Below are 17,987 nucleotides of genomic sequence, written 5' to 3'. Positions count from 1 at the left end.
GGGGGGGGGCAGTCAGCAGGTATAAATCACTCAGTCCGGTCAGTTTTCTGTGCGTTTGCGCTCCACCCTGGTGCCCAGATCCAGTCAGAAGATCTTTTTTTATGAAACAATGGTGGGAACTGCTGCAGTGTTTCTTATTGTTTTGCACTGACCGCAGTCATGTCTGAGTCAAAAAAACAAAAAACAAAAACATTTTCAAAGCTGACGTGTTTTTTTTTTTTTCCCCCTCGCAGACGCATGCAGCGTTCGTGAAGAACTAAAGCGCCGCTGGCTGCTTTTAATTAAGTTTGATCGATGGGTTGGATCTTACAGTTGATAAGGTGTTCAGCAGAACTTACAGCTCGGAAAGATCAGAACAACAAGAATCTGGTTTTTGATCGAATTTTCGTGAACCCAGATCTCACTATTTTTTAGCAGTTCAGTATTTGTGAAGTGGGGTTTTTAATGAAAAGCGACGAACAGTTTAATATCTTACAAAAAAAAGAGTTTAATTCTGACCGGATTGATGAGCTAATGGCTAGTCTGTTGTATGGAAACAACTCTGAACTCCAAAATATCACAGCAGTTCAAGCAAATGCTGTTTTATAAACCTTTAAGGGTCAAGAAGGACGCCTCCTTTATTTTCGCTTGCATTCGTTTGGACATCCAGATTACCGTAACAACTCTTCTTCTGTTTTTTTTGACAGTTGTTTAATTTAGTTATATCCAAAAAGTCTAAAAATGGACGATGAAAGATTTGAGGTGGGGAAATATGGGGACATATATGACCCAAAATCTGGGTCATATATGATAAAAAAAAATGTTTTGTCTGGTGATCCATTACTTTATTCATATCAATTGAAATCAAAAATACTTTATGAATCCCAAAAGGGAAACTAAATGTTGTAACTCATCATCCTGGTTTCGTTAAAGAGATTTTATAGATGCTGATGGCTGTGGGCAGGAAGAGATTGACAGATTAGCTAATCTGATCAGAAAGAAACAAGATTAAAGTTATATTTTAAACTTCCATGTTGTTGACAGGTTTACATTCGTATTATTTGATTATTTAGATGGAATCCCGTGGCGGCGGCAGCTAGCTGCAGCACTTCCTGTGCAGCCTCAGGCACTTCCAGCAGTAATGTAATAACATTTCTGCTCTGTAATGCAAAGTCGGTGCCGCGAGTTGCCACAAAACCTTCAACGTTGTCGTTTAAATTTGGCGGCAATTCGCTTTCTCCTCGCTCAGACTAGCCATTAGCTCGTCAATCCCGTCAGAACACGCCTCTTCCCCCCAAAACCGAGTTCACTCAGCGCTATCTGCAGCAGGTAAGATGTTACTTGTTCACACGTCAGGAACTCTTTCGTCTTCATCCCCCTATTGAGATCAGCTGGACCTGAAGAAGCTTGTGCTGAAAGATCAGATCAGAAAATAAAATAAAAATTACTCTTCACCAGAAGAACTCCACAGCTCCGATCTGTAACCACTAATGAACTGCTGTCAGGTCTGCCAGGGTATCTGAAGCCACTCCATGATTACACGATAAGTGCGTTCCAGTTCAATTGTCCGTCACGAGGAACGATGAATAGGTTCAGTCTGCAGTGAACTCATTTGGCACTTTTGGTAATGAGGAGTGTTGATGAGGTATTCGAGCCCCTTCTTCCCGAGCCAAATCTGGTGTCTGAGTCTCCACGAGTTTCATTCCCAAAGCTTAACTTGCTGGCCCTCGGTTTTCAGAGTCAAACAAATCTTGCTCGAACATTTCTCGGCCCTGATTGCGGTGCTGACGGCTCCAGATGTGTTCAGATACACAAACGGAGGAAAAACAAAAAACAAAACCCAGATCTGTCTCCTTTAAAACCCAGAACAACCGATGCCTTTCTTCATCACGTCCTTTGTTATGTTGGACAGCGTTTCCAGCTCCACATGCCAGGTTTTGTTAGTGCTGTGGATCAAAAAAATAAAATGTGTTTTCAGTTTATTGGGTTTTCATGGTAAGAACATTGGAGGTTACAGGAGAGAAAAAAGGAAGAAAAAAAAAAGTGTGCAAGTGAGCATTTCTGTGTTGACGCTGATGCGAGGAAGCGTCCAACGAAAATAATTTAAAAAAGGATTGATTTTTTTTTCCACTGGTTTGGATTTGCAGAATAAAGAAAGACAAGCTTTGTGCTCATTAAAGGGAACAACGGTCCAAATGTGGAGTAAATAAATGACAGTCGTGTGGATTTCCTCCAGCCTTGAGGGGAATTTTCACACTGTATTCGATTCACATGATTTTAAAAGGGATAGTTCAGCTTCTGAAATAAAAGTTTACTTGTCGAGGATAGCTCTTTGAGTTTAGTTTGGACCAGACTGATGAGCTAAAGGCTAGTCCAAGCGGGGGACACAGCTTTGAGCAGCAGCTCATCGGGATCCAAACGGGACGAGAGGAAAATGGGGATTTCTGTAAAAATGCAGCGCCAACGCTGAGCTGAAGAAGCTGACACTGAGGTGGTCAAGTTAAAACTAGGAGAGCGAAAGCTACAAGGAGCTAAATGGAAGCTAAACAAAAGCTAAAATGAGCTAAACAAAAGCTAAAACGAGCTAAATGGTAGTTAAATGGAGCAGAAGGGAAGCTAAAAGGGGCTAAACGGTACCTAAAAGGTAAAAGAATCAGAACAGAAGCTAAAAACTAAAAAGCTAAAAGGAGCAAAACAGTAGCTAAGAGCTAAAAGCAGCACAAGGAGATAAAATAAAGCAGAGCATGCTGAAGGCATTTCCTGTTTTGAAGGAACTGAAAAACAAAAATCTCAATGCGTTTCTTTGGGGAATTTTACTTTAAATGAAGTAAAATATTTTGAAAAGCATAAAAAGGTACAGAACCCAGAAGTCACAATGCAGTATTCCTGAGCAGGACGAACGTTTTGATATATGAGCGCTTAAAATGACTCAAAAAATGCAAAAATAGTTTGAACTACAACTACACAGCTGGCAGGAGAACAATAGTGTGAAAGATAACTATTAAACTCTGTTTCTCCAACCTAATGTTGTTTAAAAAAGCTATCTGCAACAGGTAAGATATTACTTGTTCACAACCTTTCCACACCCCCCTGTCTCCAAAGATCTGGTTCATTGATTGTGGGAGGAGTGTGCCTGTAAACCAAGAGACACTGAATAACCGGAGGAAGGAACGGTTAAAGCAGACCCGTCTGACTGATTCTGCACCGTTCAGCTCCGTCTTGTGAAACGTTGTTTCTGGAGATTTCCCCGGGATGTTTTGTAGGTCTGAGATGAGCTCAGTGAGTCCTGGAGTATAACGCTCATTAGCAGGAACGATCACTGCCCAGAACTGTGGAACATTTAACATTTATGACAACCCCTTGCACAATAGTAGGCATCAATCCCTCCACCCCAGTCTTTGCTGCATCAAAAAATTCCAGCATGAAAACACGGCTCTTATGCAACCGTTAAAACTCCCCAAGTGTGCATCGTTTTCACTTCCGAGCGACTTCGGAGCAGCATTCCTGTCGGACGGGATCAGTTCATACCAGGACTCCCAGGGTGAGCAACGAACGCGTCGTGTTACTCAGCGTCAGTCCTCTGAAGCCTTTTACCCGAGCTGCCTTTCAGCCTAAGACACAGCAGTGTGTGCGTTATTAAAAATAATAATCCAGCCCAAAGTTAGGGACGCTAATCCCGTTTGGCGGTGGGGATTTCTTTTTTTTTTTCCTTGCACCTGCGGTGTGAGACTCTGTGGGATAGTGTTGCACCACAAACAGAGGTCTGTGAAGCTGAGCTGAGCTCCAGTAGACTGGAAAATAGCATTTCAGAGAGTTTCTGCCATTTGGCACGATCTCCTCATTATCATTAAATGTAGCAGCAACCAGACCCCAACTGGGGCTGGGTCTTTGTCTGAACTACCCAAAGATTTTGTGTCAGATCAGTTTTTAAGTTTACTTTAGTTGCTATAAATCATATATTTACCTGTGTTTGTGTTTGCAAAATATCTTGTGATTCAGAGGACGGATGTGAACAGAACTCTCAGTCGTTGGAAGCGTATCTAAGGCTGCGTTCCCACCAGCCACTTCTCCATCAGAAGGAAGTTGCGCTCAGTGTCTCCTTCAGGGGTTCTCGTGTCGTTTCCTTCAGTAGTTCTTGGTGCGGCGCCACCACAGGCGAGGGGGGGAACAGATCGCTCAAAGGGTTTGTCTCGATTGACTAGGTGCAGTGTGAATGAGAACCAAAGCAGCTGAAGATGGAACAAATGTGGACATTTTGGTCCCCAATCGAATTGAGTCTACCGGACTATCAGACGTGAATACAGCCTAAAACTAATTCAAAATGATCTTGGCGAACACAAAAATGGCTACAACTCTATCCGTTTGACAGATATTGAGCTAAAACTGGTAGTAGCTGAGGACCCTCCCCATCACATACCCTGAGGGTGAAAAGATCTTATGTAATTTGCGTGCGATCGCGCCTGTTTTTTTTTTCTCGAGATTTACCCGGATCCGCTGAACCTTCACAATTGTTCCACGAGATGCTCCTTGTTTTAAAACTCTGGCACGAAAGGCGGCGGGCGACAGGCACTCCCTCAGCGGACGCCAACGATCTGAGGGCGCGGCGCCTCGCACACCTGCTGGTTTGCGTCCGGTGAACAGCTCGTTCACGTTCAGCTGCCACAGACACAAGCAGATAAATATCTAAACATAAAAATCCCTGCGTGGACCATCTTCCACCACCCCCTGCCTGCTGATTCGTCCCGCTGAGGCCGTGTGTGCATTCCACATCTGCGAGCCGCTCCGAGAGACAAATAATGGAAGTCATATGATCGGCGGTTTCGGTGAAATCAAACGGGGAGGGTAGTGGAAACAGAACACGACCAGAAATTTCAGATAACTAGAATCGAACCCTGCTGTCGGCTCGGGGTGTTTCACTTTTTTGGGGGGATTTAATGGAAGGGCGTGTCGTGAATTTCCAGAAACCAAACTGGAACCGTTTTCAGTAATGCGGGCCATAAATCAAAGTGAGCTGCGGAGATCTGCTGGAAGTATCAGACCGTCTGCAGATATGTGAAACATTTGGGTTTAACTCCCTGATAATTACACGAAAACATGAGGCTCTATTAAAGGATACCAGATTCACGGGGGGAAAAAAAACTGAAACTCAACATTTTGAATGCGTCCGCAGCGTAAAAAGAAAAATAAGCTACTTTGAAGAGGTGCTGCTTTGAAATGGGGGTTCTGTAGAAGGGTTATAAACAACTAATATCTTACCTGCTGTAGATACAGCAGCTGTTTGGACAAACAGGAGAAACAGAGTTTAATTCTGACCTCACTGACGAGCTAACAGGTTGTCTGAGCGCGGCCAAGACCAAAGTAGACCAACATTTCATAGACGTTCTGCTTTATGAACCTTTACTTTATCATCTGTTTCCCATTCTACAATTATCCTGTCACAAAACATTGCGATGTTCCTGCAGGGAGTGTCTCAGGCCGCGCTGGGAGTGTTTCAAAGTGTTTCTGCTTCTAAACAAACATGAAATCCATTGTAAACAGCTGTAATGTGAAACTCGTGGACATGTACGCGTGCATTGCTCTCCTCTGGTAACAGACACCGAGCTTAAACTCGGCGTAATGGAAGCTGACATCCGACGGATCGCACGGGATCTTCGGCGCGCGAGGTGACGGGTGGCGTGCATTCTCTCGAAGAGTGCCAGCCTTTTTCAGATGGCATGAATTATTTTAAGAGGGCGACGCTCCGATTGGGCGCTCAGACAAGCTGCCGGCTCGTTAATCCGCACAGAATGGAAGCATTTCCTGCAAATCGAGGTCGTTCGAAGAGCTATCTACACCAGGTAAGATACTAACTGTTCAGAACCCCACGTCAACAGGTCTGAACTTTCCATTTAATGCTTTTATGTGTAACTTCAACAAGTCTCTCTCTGCCAGCTTCCTCTCCTCGCGAGGTGTAAACATGGAGGATAAAACTCCGGCCGTAGCAGCGGCGCAGCTGTCCTGACGTCCCAGCAGAAGACACTTTGGAAACATCTGTTCACGTCTCGTGAACTAAAACACGACAGTTTAAGAAGTAGCACGCAGCGTGTGAACCCTCAGTACAGGTCAACGGCAGTTTAAGTTCTCTGCAAGCCTTTAAATGAATCTTTATTGTTTTTGACATGAGGTTTATTTTCTTCAGCGCCGCTCCCGCAAACGTTTAGTGTTAAAGCACCTGGCAGAGGTGGAGGGCCGGCTCAGCTCGAGGCCGCTGGTCACCATGCCTTCTCGTGGACCAGCTTGTGTTTTATCATCATGTCCTTCAGCAGTGATCGAGCCTCCTTGGAGTCCTCCCCGTTCCCACCTCCGCTGCGCGTCGCGTCACCTGTACAGAAAACGAGGTCGGGACCGAGCCGACGGGGAGTGCAGACAGAAGATTGGGGGGGGGGGGAGATACCTACGGCGTACCTAAGGCGACTACTTCTATTGTCGTGCTCGCTCTCACTTCCTTCATCATTTCGTCGACCCTTTGAGATGGCCGCTTTGTTGTTCTCACGGGCGGCAGCTCCTTTATCTGCGCCCAGGAAAAACAAATAAGATGGAAAAAAAAGAGGTAATGCTGTTGTGTGATTTATTTGGGATCTGTAAGCGATGACGTGCGTGCGAAACCATGTCTGAGTGGCAAAATATCAAACCCTTTTTTCCCTCTCCCTGTATGGAGTCTGGATGCTATCAAGCTTCGGTTTCGAGTCTCTGTAGACGTTCAGATTCCCCAGTGTGTGCTCCAACATCCGAACAGCTGTCTGAATTCCTGTTTGAAGAGAAGAAAAACAGCACTATTCCCCCCGTGGAGGGGGCGGACGTACACTCCAGCTTTCGCATGGACAACATATTAGGCAGTTCATCACTCCTCACCGACGGGCTTCAGCACAACAGGGTTTACTTTTGGGTTCGGTGTCGTTTTGCAGCTTGTGGATTCCTCATGGCCGGTTCTGGTCCTCTGTTCGCTCTCTTCTGATGAAGACACAAGTTCGAACGCAGCTTCATCCTCTGTCTGGGAGAAAAAAAAAAACAACAACATTATTTAAACGCTGATACTTCTTTCCTCAAGCTGTCGCACCTTTTTGTATGCTAAAGTTCACGATGTGTTCCCGTGACAAATCGAGCGAAAGCGGCGCATGCTGGGCTGCTGCTGTGGGACCATCTTGTTTTTGTTGCAGCTGTTTTGTTCATATACGTGTCTGTGTTTGTTCTTCGCCAGGATCTCCTCGCCATAATTCTCTTTATGAGCTCGTGGTTCTGGATGATCTGCAGCCAATCTAGCCGTGGCCTTTTATAGGCACACACCATGTGCCTATAAAAGGCCAGTGTATGCAACCGGTACACGTCTCCCAGCAACGCAATATGGCCGCCGCAGAACCCACATGGTGCACAATGTTTTATTAGGAATATGCCACTGATATGCAGCTTTACCAGATGCCTATTACACATAAAAGTACCACAAACACGACACGACACCCTGACAGAGCAGACCATCGACATTTATTAAGACAGGATGGGAAGATGGAGGCTGAAGCTACGAAGGATGAGCGCCCTCTAATGGCTGCCTGCCGTGCAACGCTTAGGTCCTTATTATTTTTTTGACTAAAACTAAAAAAGTCAACTTCAGATCATTGTTGTCAGGTGCTGATTACCCTGTCGCTGTTTGTTAAACAGGTATTACCTTTAGCTTCAGCTAGTTATTCGGGACTTTAAGAAACCGTCACGTGATGAGTGAGCTCGGAGGGTGGCTCGACGGCACAGCCCCACATCCTCAGCGCACAGACTCTGGCTCTGTTTCCATCGTTTGAACCATGCAAGTTAATGGAGTCGCTTTTCGTCCATCTGTCTTTATGTCAGCGATGCGGACAGAGTGTTAGCACAGCCAAGCGTGAGATCATGAGATGTTATTGTTTGTCACAAATTGATAATATATGCTAAAATGACAACATGCTGTATCAGTGCCACTTCAGCGCTGCTCCTGTCGTGCTGTGGAGTTTTTTTTTGACTTGACTTGACTAATGAATATGTGGCAACCTGGAGCTGCTATGCTAAAGTGTCAGATGTGTAAAGAGACGTTGCTGAGATGTTGTTTTCCCACTGCTGTTAAAAACACGAGGCAGGTACGCTTCGACGGGAAGCTTGGATACCTGAGTAATGAAGAACTGTTTGGGATCTTTGTTGGTGGTTTTGCCCTCGGGTCGAGCCGTCTCCCGGGCGGCCTCGTCGCGTTCGTCTTTCTGAGCTCCGGTCGGGCAAACCGGAGCCGTCAAGAGAAGCCCTTTTGACGCCTTCCTGGGGTTTTCTTTCACCTGCGATAAAAAATATCAAAAGGGGAGAAAAAGAAAGAAATTGGAATCGCTGATAGGAGTGAGCCAGAGGTCAGGGAGTCGGTTACGACTCCCTGCTTCACGACGTCAGTCATCAGCAACATCTGCCTCGCTGTTTGCCTCTCAACCAGCCAAAAAAAACCCCAAAACAAAAAAAAAAACACCTGACCTTCCATTTCGGATTGACGGACAATTTCAGTGGGAGCTTCTTGACCTTTTGCTCCTTGTTTCGCTTTATCTCTACTCCCCGTCTCTCCTGCAGGTAATAGGTCAGCACGGGCAAGCCTCCTGCACTCAAACAAACACACGGAGGTGCTTTTTTTAAAGTGCCAATCCGCACCTTACTAACTGCCTTCGTGAAACGGTGGAACTACCTCTTTTCCGCGTGACCACAGGGTTGGAGTGAATATCCATCTCGGCGAGCTTCGGGAAGAGAGCGGCACTGATCAGAGCCTCCTCTGTGGAGATCTGATGGTGGAGCACAAATGAGACGTGTTGGCTTTTTTTTAAATTTTTTTTTATCATTTTCAAACAGTCGCTGTTGTTTTTTGGTGAGGAGAAGAAGAAGCAAACCTTGTTCTCAGCCAGGTTGAGCTGCTGGAGCTCAGGCAGAGGCAGACGGCGACCTTTACCGTCCTCTGGCTGAAAGGTCTCCATTATCTTCAGACATTCATCTACAGCTGACAGAGTGTGGGCTGAATCAGGGAGCAGAAACAACAACAAAAACAATCACTACACGCTGAACAAATCCAGACATATTGTACATCTAACTACAAATAACATTGAGTCCCTCCTGAAGTTTGACCTCCAGCTTCAGCAGAAAGCTGTCCAGGCTTCATATGTGGGACAGCAGAAATGCGATTCCCCCGCAGGTTCAGGTACTTCAGCCTGTGGATGAGAGTTGACAGGTCGGTTTGGGATTCGGGCCCGCGTTCGCCTGAAACGTGTGGGGAAATCGTTTCCAAATTAAACACCTCCTGAGGTCTGTCAGGCTGTGGAAGACGTCGGAGGACAGCCTGTTGTTGTCGAGCATCAGGACTTCGAGAGCTTCAAACTGCTTGGCTCCCTCTTCAGCCGGCCTGCGGAAAGAAAGAAAGAAAGAAAGAGAGAAAGAAAGAAAGAAAAGAAAAAAAAATCTAACACAAATAGACATAAATCATAATATTAAACAACGAGTGCGTTTATAAAGTTTTAGCACTGGGGAAATATTATCTTGTCTTCACTGGGATGAGGAGAAGATAAATCATTTTGATTTTTCCAGTCTTTAGGTGGAAATTTGGAGCACACTTGTGCCCCCCTTTGGTTACTTTGAGCACTGCTTTAAAGTTTGGGGCCTAAGGAATGACCTGTTCGGTACGTCGTTATATCATTTCTTCATTTGTGAATGTTTTGATGAAATATAGTGACGGAAACGACTAAAACGAGATGAAATAGCCACTTCACGGCCGCAAAACGCAGTTTGCAATGTTACTTTTGAGAAGATATTTTACGGACAAAGCTGAAAACCCCAACCGAACATATTTTGTCCAATTTACTTCAAATAAAACCCAACAAGAAAACGGTGATAAAGCACGCTGAAGCTCCACCAAGCTGTGAGATGATAATAAGTTATTATTTTGGTGTAAAAACAGATTTTTCCTTTCAGGATTAAAGTGCATTTTTACCAAAGAGTTGTTTTTTTAAAGCCTCATATGTGTGCAGCCGTGGTGAAAACTCATTTAGGCTGCTTAGTTTTGCTTGAGTCGCTTCAGATTTATCATAAAAGATCATCAGTTTTGACAGAAAAAGACTAAAAATATGTGTTGGCGAAGAAAAAAAATGATCAAATTCAGGTGCTTACGGCTGAGTATGTGAGGAACCAAAAGTCAGAGGAAGACGATGAAGCTGATTTCCTGTCAGGTGAAGGGTTTTAAGGCGTGGAAGGCGACCGAGGGACACCGCTCCCTGAGCTGACACGCTGTTGTAGGACAAATCCAGAACCTGGGAGGGTGGAAACACGTCGCTAAAGGGAGAGGAACGCCCCTTCTGCTCCTCGGCAACCGTCACCGTTTCGATCGTTTTACCGTCAGATGAGGGAAATCGGCGGCGTCAAACGTCACGTTGCAGAGTCCGTTCAAAGACAGATTGAGTTCCTTCAAAGCTACGAAGCAGCCGAAGGAGCCTGGGGAGGAGAGGGAAGCATTTCAGAGGGGACAAGAGGCCGAAAAAGAGGCTGAAGATAAGGAATCATCACCTAAAGTGAGGGAGTTGATGGAGGCGTCGATGTAAGCAACGTTTGTGAACAGCTCGAGGTCCTCTGGGTTGACCTTAAACGAAGAGCTCTGAGTCACTTGTTTGTTTGTTTTTTAACCCTGCAGATTAAAGGTGACCGAGTTTAAAGGGTCCGGTTACTCACAGAGTTCAGTCTGTGCTCGCTGACGTCGACGGAGCAGAGCTGAGACGGCTCATCGACACGACAACACTTCAGCTGCGGGAACAAACCCAAAACACGAGCCGTGACTCGCGACTTGTTCGCACCGTCCCGCCGTTCTGACCGGCGTTCCCTTTTCTTACCAGGAGGGCGGCGTCCAACGTGGCTCCACGACGGGTGACGGTGCTCTCGCTTCCGTAGGCCTCCTGGATCCTCCTGTGGATGGTCCTGACCCTCTGCCGCTCGGCCTCCCTGTGAGCCACGAGCCAGTGATTGGGACCTACAGAGACAAAACACAGAAAGACCTGAAGGACGTCACGCTCAAAGGATGTGCTGGGAGGGACTCTCAGCTACTACCACACCACAATAGCCATCACTGAGCTTTCTGAGGTCAGCTGGCAGTGGCGGCCATCTTGGACTGAGCTGGCTCCAAAAGTTAATCAGTTGTCGACGTACGCCCAGCGATTATTTCCTGAAAGCTTCATTAAGATCCATCCACCGGTTCAGGAGATATTTCGCCAACACACACAAAGAGTTGACTCCAAATGGTTTACAGCAAAGCTTTAACCAAGTTTTTTCACCTTTTTTGGTTGTGATGCCATTTAAAGGTTTGGTTTGTAACATACTGCATGTTGTTATCAACTTTCAGATGAAATAACTATAAAAAAAGGACAAAATGACATCTCTTAAACTAAGTGCCATCGATATAAAACAGACCGTCTGTGTAACAACTTGCTGCTGCCTTTATTTTTAGTGGTTAATATGTTTAATATTTAATTTTTAGGAGATAACATTGGGCTAATTTGGAGCTAAAACGTCTCATATTTTGTAATTACAGGGAACACGCTGCTAAAATGGCCTTTAACTTGTGTTTTGTGAGTTAGTAATAAAGTATTTCTGCTTAAATCGCGCAGCTAACATCACAGTATAACAAACTATTATAATGGTACAGGATAATTGCTGGATTTCTGTGTTAGCATCGCTTGCTCCCGTTTAGTGTAACCGTATACGAGTTATTATTTTTTTTTTTTTTGCAGCTGACTTCAGTTTTTCTGGCTTTAACCAACCGTCTTTCCTCCGACCCCGTAGCCCCCCGGCTGGGGAGTTTTTGGTCGGAAAGCCCTGGCCGTCGTTAAATCTGCAAAAAGCCGAAGACATCCCGTTATCATATCATCGCCAGGCAACTTTTCACGCAGGCTTTTGAAATTTTAAAGGCAGCCGCTGGAGTGCCGCTTCGTATCCTAGCAACAAGACGTGAGCGCTTCCGCTTCCTATCCAGCAGGGGGCAGTGAAGGTGGCGAAGCGCGACAGGCGGAAACGACCGTTGAGCGTCGCTTATCGAAGAGTCGTCGCTTTGGCAAGATGTTACCCCGTAGTCTCGTAAAAGTACATTTAGTGCGTGCAGGCACATTACGCAACAGCTTGCCTCAGAAATGATTTCGTTGATAAATAATTGGCAATATTTTTTTTACTGTGAAACGTTGGCTTTGTTTTATTTCTTTAGCTAGGGCGAAGAAACTGAAAATATTGTCCCAGCTGAATCTGCCACTTAAACTCGACGTCCCGGTAAGTCAGCTCTGTGAGGACGAATGCGGAAGCGAAAGCGACTCACCCTGTCGTCTCGGCGCCGTCCTTCGTTTCTGATGAACCTTCAGCATCAGTGTCGTGAACCTCAGATGTCCCTGGTCCCTATTCATATGGACCCTATAATGCCGCGTCAAGGGTAGAACCAGTCAAGAGCGACAAGTAAAGGTAGGGGCTGTGTTCGTATCTGCAATGCACACCGATTTACTCGTCAGTGCACGCGAGGGGCTACTGGAGTGTGAACTCTTGCTGTTAGTCTGAGCTTGTTTTTTTTTCTCTCTTGGAAAAGGTTGTTCAAAAAAATAAAGTCAGGCTGCTCATGTATGTGTGCGCAGGACCTCTCATCCACCATGGGGAACAGATCATCGAAGAGTGCCAGTGGAGAGGAACCGGTCAAAACAACTTTATTTGAAAGGGAGCCCTGTGGGATCACATACAGGATCCCTGCTCTCCTCTACCTGAGGCACTGTCACACCTTCCTCGCCTTTGCTGAGAAAAGGACCTCGTATTATGACCACGATGCCAAAATCCTGGTCATGAGGAGAGGACTGCTGAAGGATGACGGATCCGTTCAGGTTAATCTTTCTGGCTCGGTGTCATCAGATGCACTAATCGTGGGCATGGCATTCATTTTGGGTTATTTTGTGATTGATTTGATCAGCTTTTTTATTTATTTATTTGTTTTTTACAAAGCTGAAACGTTACACAACACACAGAGCACAGCTTTGAATTTGCTGTAGATTTCCTTTGAATCCAACAGGGTCAAAATGAAGCACAGAGCCTCAGACGTCTACATTTAGCCCCACTAATATTTGGTTATGAAGTTGTACCTCGACTACATGCTTTCTGTAGCATCGACAAGCATCTGGCTTAACTCTGGCTGGATTTTCGACCTCTCTTCTTGGGATAATCTTTAGGATTACTTAAGTTAATGTTGTGATCAGGAAGGCTCTTCCAGAAGCTCCATATTAGACTGTTGATGTTTGTTTGGGTTCCTTGTCCTGTTTAAACCCTCAGTTCCATCCAAGTTTCATGCCGGTTTCAGGTGAAGCTGACAAATCTGGAGGTAGTCTTCCTAATTCGTTATTCCACCTACTTTGTGCGATGCACCCGATATGCATTACGATGCTGCTGCCGCCATGCTTGGTAGTTAGCGCGGCGGTTTTAGGTTGAAAGCCACACTGTATGTCTCGTCACTGTGGCCAAACTGCTAAATATTTGTCTCGTCTGACTGTAGAGCTGTTTCGTTTTTGTTTTGCTTCTCCGTGTGGGCAGCGGCCAATTTCAGACGGGACTGAAGGTGTCACTCTTGGAGGAGAGGCTTCCTGCTTGGCGGCTGCCCTCTCAGTAAAACTGGCTTCAGTCCGTTCATGCCTCGAGCTTCGATGGTTTCTCGGCTGTTCCTGAACATCCTAACCAATCTCCGTTAATCTAAGTGGGGCAGATGAGTATGGGTGAACCCAAGAGGTCCTGTTGAACAATTGTTTTATGCTGGCAAAGAGACCCGGCCAGCTGCAGTCAGACGTGATCACTGATCACAAGTCAAAAAGCCCTTTCAAATTAAAAGCCATTTCCTAAACTTTCAGTACCACCTATTAAACAATCTAGGTGAATGTATTTATGCGTTTGAGCCTGTACGTCTAAATTTTGACCCTGTGTGGATTTTTATGAATCGTAAAGTTTTATAATCATTTGAAGAAATAATAATTTAAAGCCCAAAATTATTATGACATCCATAAGTGCACGCCAGCTTCTGACTGCAGCTTTGTTACCGACACCTGCAAACGTGACACACTCCTAATAAACGTTGTCTTCTTCCTTCCAGTGGTCGTCCAGGGAGGAGCTTTCGACTGCGTGTCTTCCAAACTACCGCACCATGAATCCCTGCCCGGTGTACGAGAAAAACAGCAAAACCCTGTTTCTGTTCTTTGTCTGCATTCTGGGTCACACCACAGAGATAAGGCAGATCGTCACAGGTAAGAACAAGGCCCGCCTCTGCTTCGTGCGCAGCAGTGATGACGGGCGAACCTGGAGTGATGCCACGGACTTAACGGAGAGCGTGATCGGGGAGGCCGTGCACAAGTGGGCCACGTTCGCCGTGGGCCCCGGCCACGGCGTTCAGCTGGAGGGTGGCCGGTTGATCATCCCCGCGTACACCTACTACATCCCCTACAGATGCTGCTCCTTCCCCATTCCCTGCACGGTGTACCCCCGTGCGCTCACGGTTTACAGCGAGGACTTCGGACAGACGTGGCGCATCGGCAAGATGCTCCAGAGGAAGTCGTGCGAATGCGAGATGGCCGAGATCATAGACCATGAGGGCAGGAGCCACCTCTACTGCAACGCCCGTCGCAGCGGGGGCCACAGGTGCGAGGCCCTGAGCGAGAACAGCGGCGTCTACTTCGACAAGCCCCACGTGGCGCCGGAGCTCGTCGAGCAGCCCTCCGGCTGCCAGGGCAGCGTCATCGGGTTCCCCGCGCCCGAGTTCGTCCCCAACGACGACGCCGAGAGCAAGGCGTGCGGCACGTCGCTCCTGTCGCCGGACACGCAGACCTGGCTGCTCTTCACGCACCCGACCAACAAGTCCAGCCGGAGGGACATGGGAGTGTACTTGAACCGCTCGCCCCTGCACTCGTCCGGCTGGGACAGGCCCAGGATCATCCACAGGGGCCCCAGCGGGTACTCGGACCTGGCCTACAACGTGGACAAAGACCAGTTTTCCTGCCTGATGGAGTGCGGGAAGGAGAGCGAACTGGAGCAGATCGCGTTCACCACGTTCTCCCTGAACGACGTCATGCAGACGGGCAGCAGGAAGGACAAGAAGACCCTCTGAGTCGAGGGGGCGTCCCCCTCTTTTAGCGTCCCCCCTGAAATGATCCCGCGGCCCCCCCCAAAAAAAAAAAAAAGGAATCCAAGCGAACCCCACTTTTGACACGCTGTGCAGTCCCATTCGTCTGTGCTTCTAATTGTTCCACATTCTGGAGATGTTAATGCATGCATGAGTCATGTGTTTCTATGCTCTCATCGTCCACAAGAATAAATTAAGTGAATATTATGCAAGTGTCTATAATAAACAGAAACTATTTTTAGAGGTTAGGCGGTTGATTTTAAGCATGCTGCGTTCGGATAGTCACTTTTTTCTTTTCCTTTGTGCGTGACTCGTTTGATTAGCACTTCACAGGCGTTTCCACATCTTATTGAACTGTCAGTCTTTTCTGAGCGGCGGAGAGAATTCAGCCTACCTCTTTAGTTTCATCGCTCTGGCCTTTTTTTTTTCCTCCTTTCTTATTTTCCGCGCCCTCTGCTTCACACATGCCTTCGTATCCGCAGGCTGCACGGCGGTCCGTCAGCGCAGGAAGCTGCACACACGTGCCACAAATCAGTCTTAGATCAGTTTTAGATCCGGGTCTGGATGTTACGAAGCGGGTGGAGGGGCTGAAACCTGAGAAGCTCTTAGCGAGAGCTGAGCACGAAGGATTTCCACTAGTCCATTCTGCACGCATCACACCACGGTCCGAAATGTTTTACCGTTTTAACAGTGTTGCACGGAGGACAAAGACTTGTCACTACGGATTAAAAGTAGTAAATAAAAAAAATAAATAACACAGACCACATTAGCTGTACGGTCCGACGGTGTGTTTCTGAGGTGTCTTATGACCAAACGTGTAACTCGAGTGTCCACCGGTGCGAAGTTAAAGCTCACGCCACTCGAACTTCCCAACGCTGGGTGATGCCATTGCCTAAACTAAACATGTATATAAGTGTCCTAGCGTAGAGCGCCGAGAGCGGCGGCCCTTAGGGCGCGAGCAGTGCGCCCTTTTTCGTAAACTGTGACCATTTAACCGAGGCCTCAAACTGGACTTTTTGGCAAAAAGGAGACGGAGGAGGAGTCCACTGCTTTCTAGGGACACATTTCCATTCAATCTCTTGCAGAAGTCAGCGCGAGTGTGGTCGTCCCCGGCACGTGTCGGAGGACATCGGCGGAGGGGGAAACGTCCGCCCCGGACCGTCTGACAATCTGTTACAACTGCTCCGATACGTTTGGTTCCTGATTTCTGTCCTGGTGTTATTCGTGGTCAGATTATAGGGTGTTTGTTTCCTACGCTATCTGTAGGCGGGATCAAATTCTTGTTTATTTTGGTGTTTGTTAAAAGCTGTTTCACTGTTAATGCGAGCAAACTGGACTTTATAGTATAAATATGAATGACTGGTATTGCTTCTTTATGATTTTTTTTTTTTTTTACCTAAAGATGTTAACTTATATCATCAAACTCATTTATTCTCTTATTTGTACTCTGCACTCGAGGTTGCATTTATGTTTCTCTTTTTTTTTTAAACTTATATATTTATTTCCAGCACACAGATTCAGAAGGATATTGTGAACCTTTTCGTGGGACTGCGATCGGACACAATAAGCTTTCTGCCCTGGAATGAGAAGATGTCAGCGTAGACTTTGTTTTTAAGAAGCCACTTGGAATTTGCACATATCGTACTGACTTTAACGGCCCCCTCTGCCTGTTTGTTAAAACAAACAAAGTAAAAAATAAAATAAAATAAAAAAAAGCCTCAAAGGTGGTACTGCTGTAATTCAACTGTGTTAACCATTAGCCGTTGTGGACAAACTCTGCATGGAACGTGTATTTTAGTAAAATAAATAAACGAATAAAAGAATTCTGTGATCACCTGAACTCGCCTTTTCGCTCGTGGTTCTTCTGCGCTTCTTCCCAGCTCATGTCAAATCGCAGATGGGCTGTCAGCCGCTGATAAGGCGTGAACCCATTCAAAGGGATTTTAATGGCAGCTTTGTGTTCGGTTCCCTCAGCTGCCAGCCGACTGCAGCGGGAGCTGAGCACCTCTGAGCAGATGTGCAGGCTTTTGGGGACGAATTAAGGACAAGCAGTTCTTGTTTTATTTATTTATTTATTTTCTTATTTTAGTGACTAGTTGGAACATCCTTGATTTTGCGAAGCGTGACGCCGAATCAAATGTTGATCAGGACAGATGACGTTTGATCAAAACCCACAGAGTCGCAGAGGATCAGTTATTAAGAGAACCTGATGCAGAAACCGAAGGCAGGGTTTGAAGCTCGACCTCTGTCAGTCCAAGAGAGAGTCCGGATCTTTCGAAGCGGGCTAATGTGGAAAGGTTACGAACAGTTATCGTCTTACCTGTTGTAGGTAGCTCAGACTGATGATTACAGCCAATCCGACCGCGGGATTACTGCTGTCTTAAAGTGCAGGCGAACGCTATTTTTTAAAGCTTTATTCTCCCTTTAGTTTCACATCGAACATGTATTTATGTAGAATTCTGGCCTCATATGCCAGCACAAGTAGCACATCCTGCAGAAACATGATATTTTCCGCTGAAATAACTGGCCGCGGTGTAAAGGTTTACAGACCAGCGTTCACATAACGCGAACTGCTGTGAGATATTTGAGGCCGGCAGTGAACCGTTCTGTCTCGTGGATCGCGCTCGGACTAGCTGTTGGCTCATCAGTCCGGTCAGAATTAAACTCTGTTTCTCCGAACCGAGGTTCGCTGCCTGCAACACGTAGGGTGCTACTTGTTCTCAACCTTTCCAGAGAGCTTGACTTCAAAAGATCTGAACTATCCTTTCAAGATAAGTTCATGGAGTAATGAAGATGCTTTATAACAGTTTAATAGGCTAAA

General features: G+C 46.3%; 3 protein-coding genes across 6 annotated transcripts in view; 2 read left to right on the top strand and 1 right to left on the bottom strand.

Moving 5' to 3' along the window:
* Positions 1–11,014, top strand: part of chrdl2 (chordin-like 2) — a 20,954-nt gene extending 9,940 nt beyond the window's left edge. The window contains exon 11 of the mRNA XM_037979024.1: positions 10,881–11,014. Coding sequence (XP_037834952.1) covers positions 10,881–10,915 — 35 coding nt within the window. The 3' untranslated portion in view covers positions 10,916–11,014. The remainder of the gene's footprint in view (positions 1–10,880) is intronic.
* xrra1 (X-ray radiation resistance associated 1) overlaps positions 1–12,456 on the bottom strand; it is a 20,598-nt gene extending 8,142 nt beyond the window's left edge. The window contains exons 1-17 of one of the 4 annotated variants that reach the window (XM_017431973.3): positions 11,802–11,992; positions 10,878–11,014; positions 10,720–10,791; positions 10,558–10,630; positions 10,388–10,485; positions 10,165–10,304; positions 9,299–9,403; positions 9,130–9,212; positions 8,898–9,019; positions 8,699–8,792; positions 8,494–8,612; positions 8,145–8,306; positions 6,871–7,009; positions 6,651–6,766; positions 6,424–6,529; positions 6,191–6,340; positions 229–1,925 (exon numbers count right to left, since the gene is read on the bottom strand). In XM_017431973.3, coding sequence (XP_017287462.1) covers positions 6,231–6,340; positions 6,424–6,529; positions 6,651–6,766; positions 6,871–7,009; positions 8,145–8,306; positions 8,494–8,612; positions 8,699–8,792; positions 8,898–9,019; positions 9,130–9,212; positions 9,299–9,403; positions 10,165–10,304; positions 10,388–10,485; positions 10,558–10,630; positions 10,720–10,791; positions 10,878–11,014; positions 11,802–11,892 — 1,767 coding nt within the window. In that variant the 5' untranslated portion in view covers positions 11,893–11,992 and the 3' untranslated portion in view covers positions 229–1,925; positions 6,191–6,230. Of the gene's footprint in view, positions 1–228; positions 1,926–5,110; positions 6,341–6,423; positions 6,530–6,650; positions 6,767–6,870; positions 7,010–8,144; positions 8,307–8,493; positions 8,613–8,698; positions 8,793–8,897; positions 9,020–9,129; positions 9,213–9,298; positions 9,404–10,164; positions 10,305–10,387; positions 10,486–10,557; positions 10,631–10,719; positions 10,792–10,877; positions 11,015–11,801; positions 11,993–12,346 lie in introns of those variants that run through there. The other 3 variants (XM_025009515.2, XM_025009516.2, XM_025009514.2) reach the window with 3 other exon arrangements.
* LOC108245233 (sialidase-3) lies at positions 12,346–17,006 on the top strand. The gene is made up of 3 exons (XM_017431972.3): positions 12,346–12,486; positions 12,654–12,893; positions 14,144–17,006. The coding sequence occupies exons 2-3, from the start codon at positions 12,669–12,671 to the stop codon at positions 15,149–15,151; spliced, it is 1,233 nt and encodes a 410-aa protein (XP_017287461.1). The 5' UTR covers positions 12,346–12,486; positions 12,654–12,668; the 3' UTR covers positions 15,152–17,006.
* Positions 17,007–17,987: the final 981 nt, after the last annotated feature.

Source organism: Kryptolebias marmoratus, linkage group LG13 (genome assembly GCF_001649575.2).
Source record: "Kryptolebias marmoratus isolate JLee-2015 linkage group LG13, ASM164957v2, whole genome shotgun sequence".
Taxonomy (NCBI): domain Eukaryota; kingdom Metazoa; phylum Chordata; class Actinopteri; order Cyprinodontiformes; family Rivulidae; genus Kryptolebias; species Kryptolebias marmoratus.
This window is presented reverse-complemented; position numbering and strand designations above follow the sequence as displayed.

Excerpts from the sequence above, each read along its gene's own strand:
- LOC108245233 (XM_017431972.3), top strand. The coding sequence starts at position 12,669 with ATGGGGAACAGATCATCGAAGAGTGCCAGTGGAGAGGAACCGGTCAAA. Across the intron at positions 12,894-14,143 it reads AGGATGACGGATCCGTTCAG|TGGTCGTCCAGGGAGGAGCT; the intron begins GTTAATCTTTCT and ends TCTTCCTTCCAG.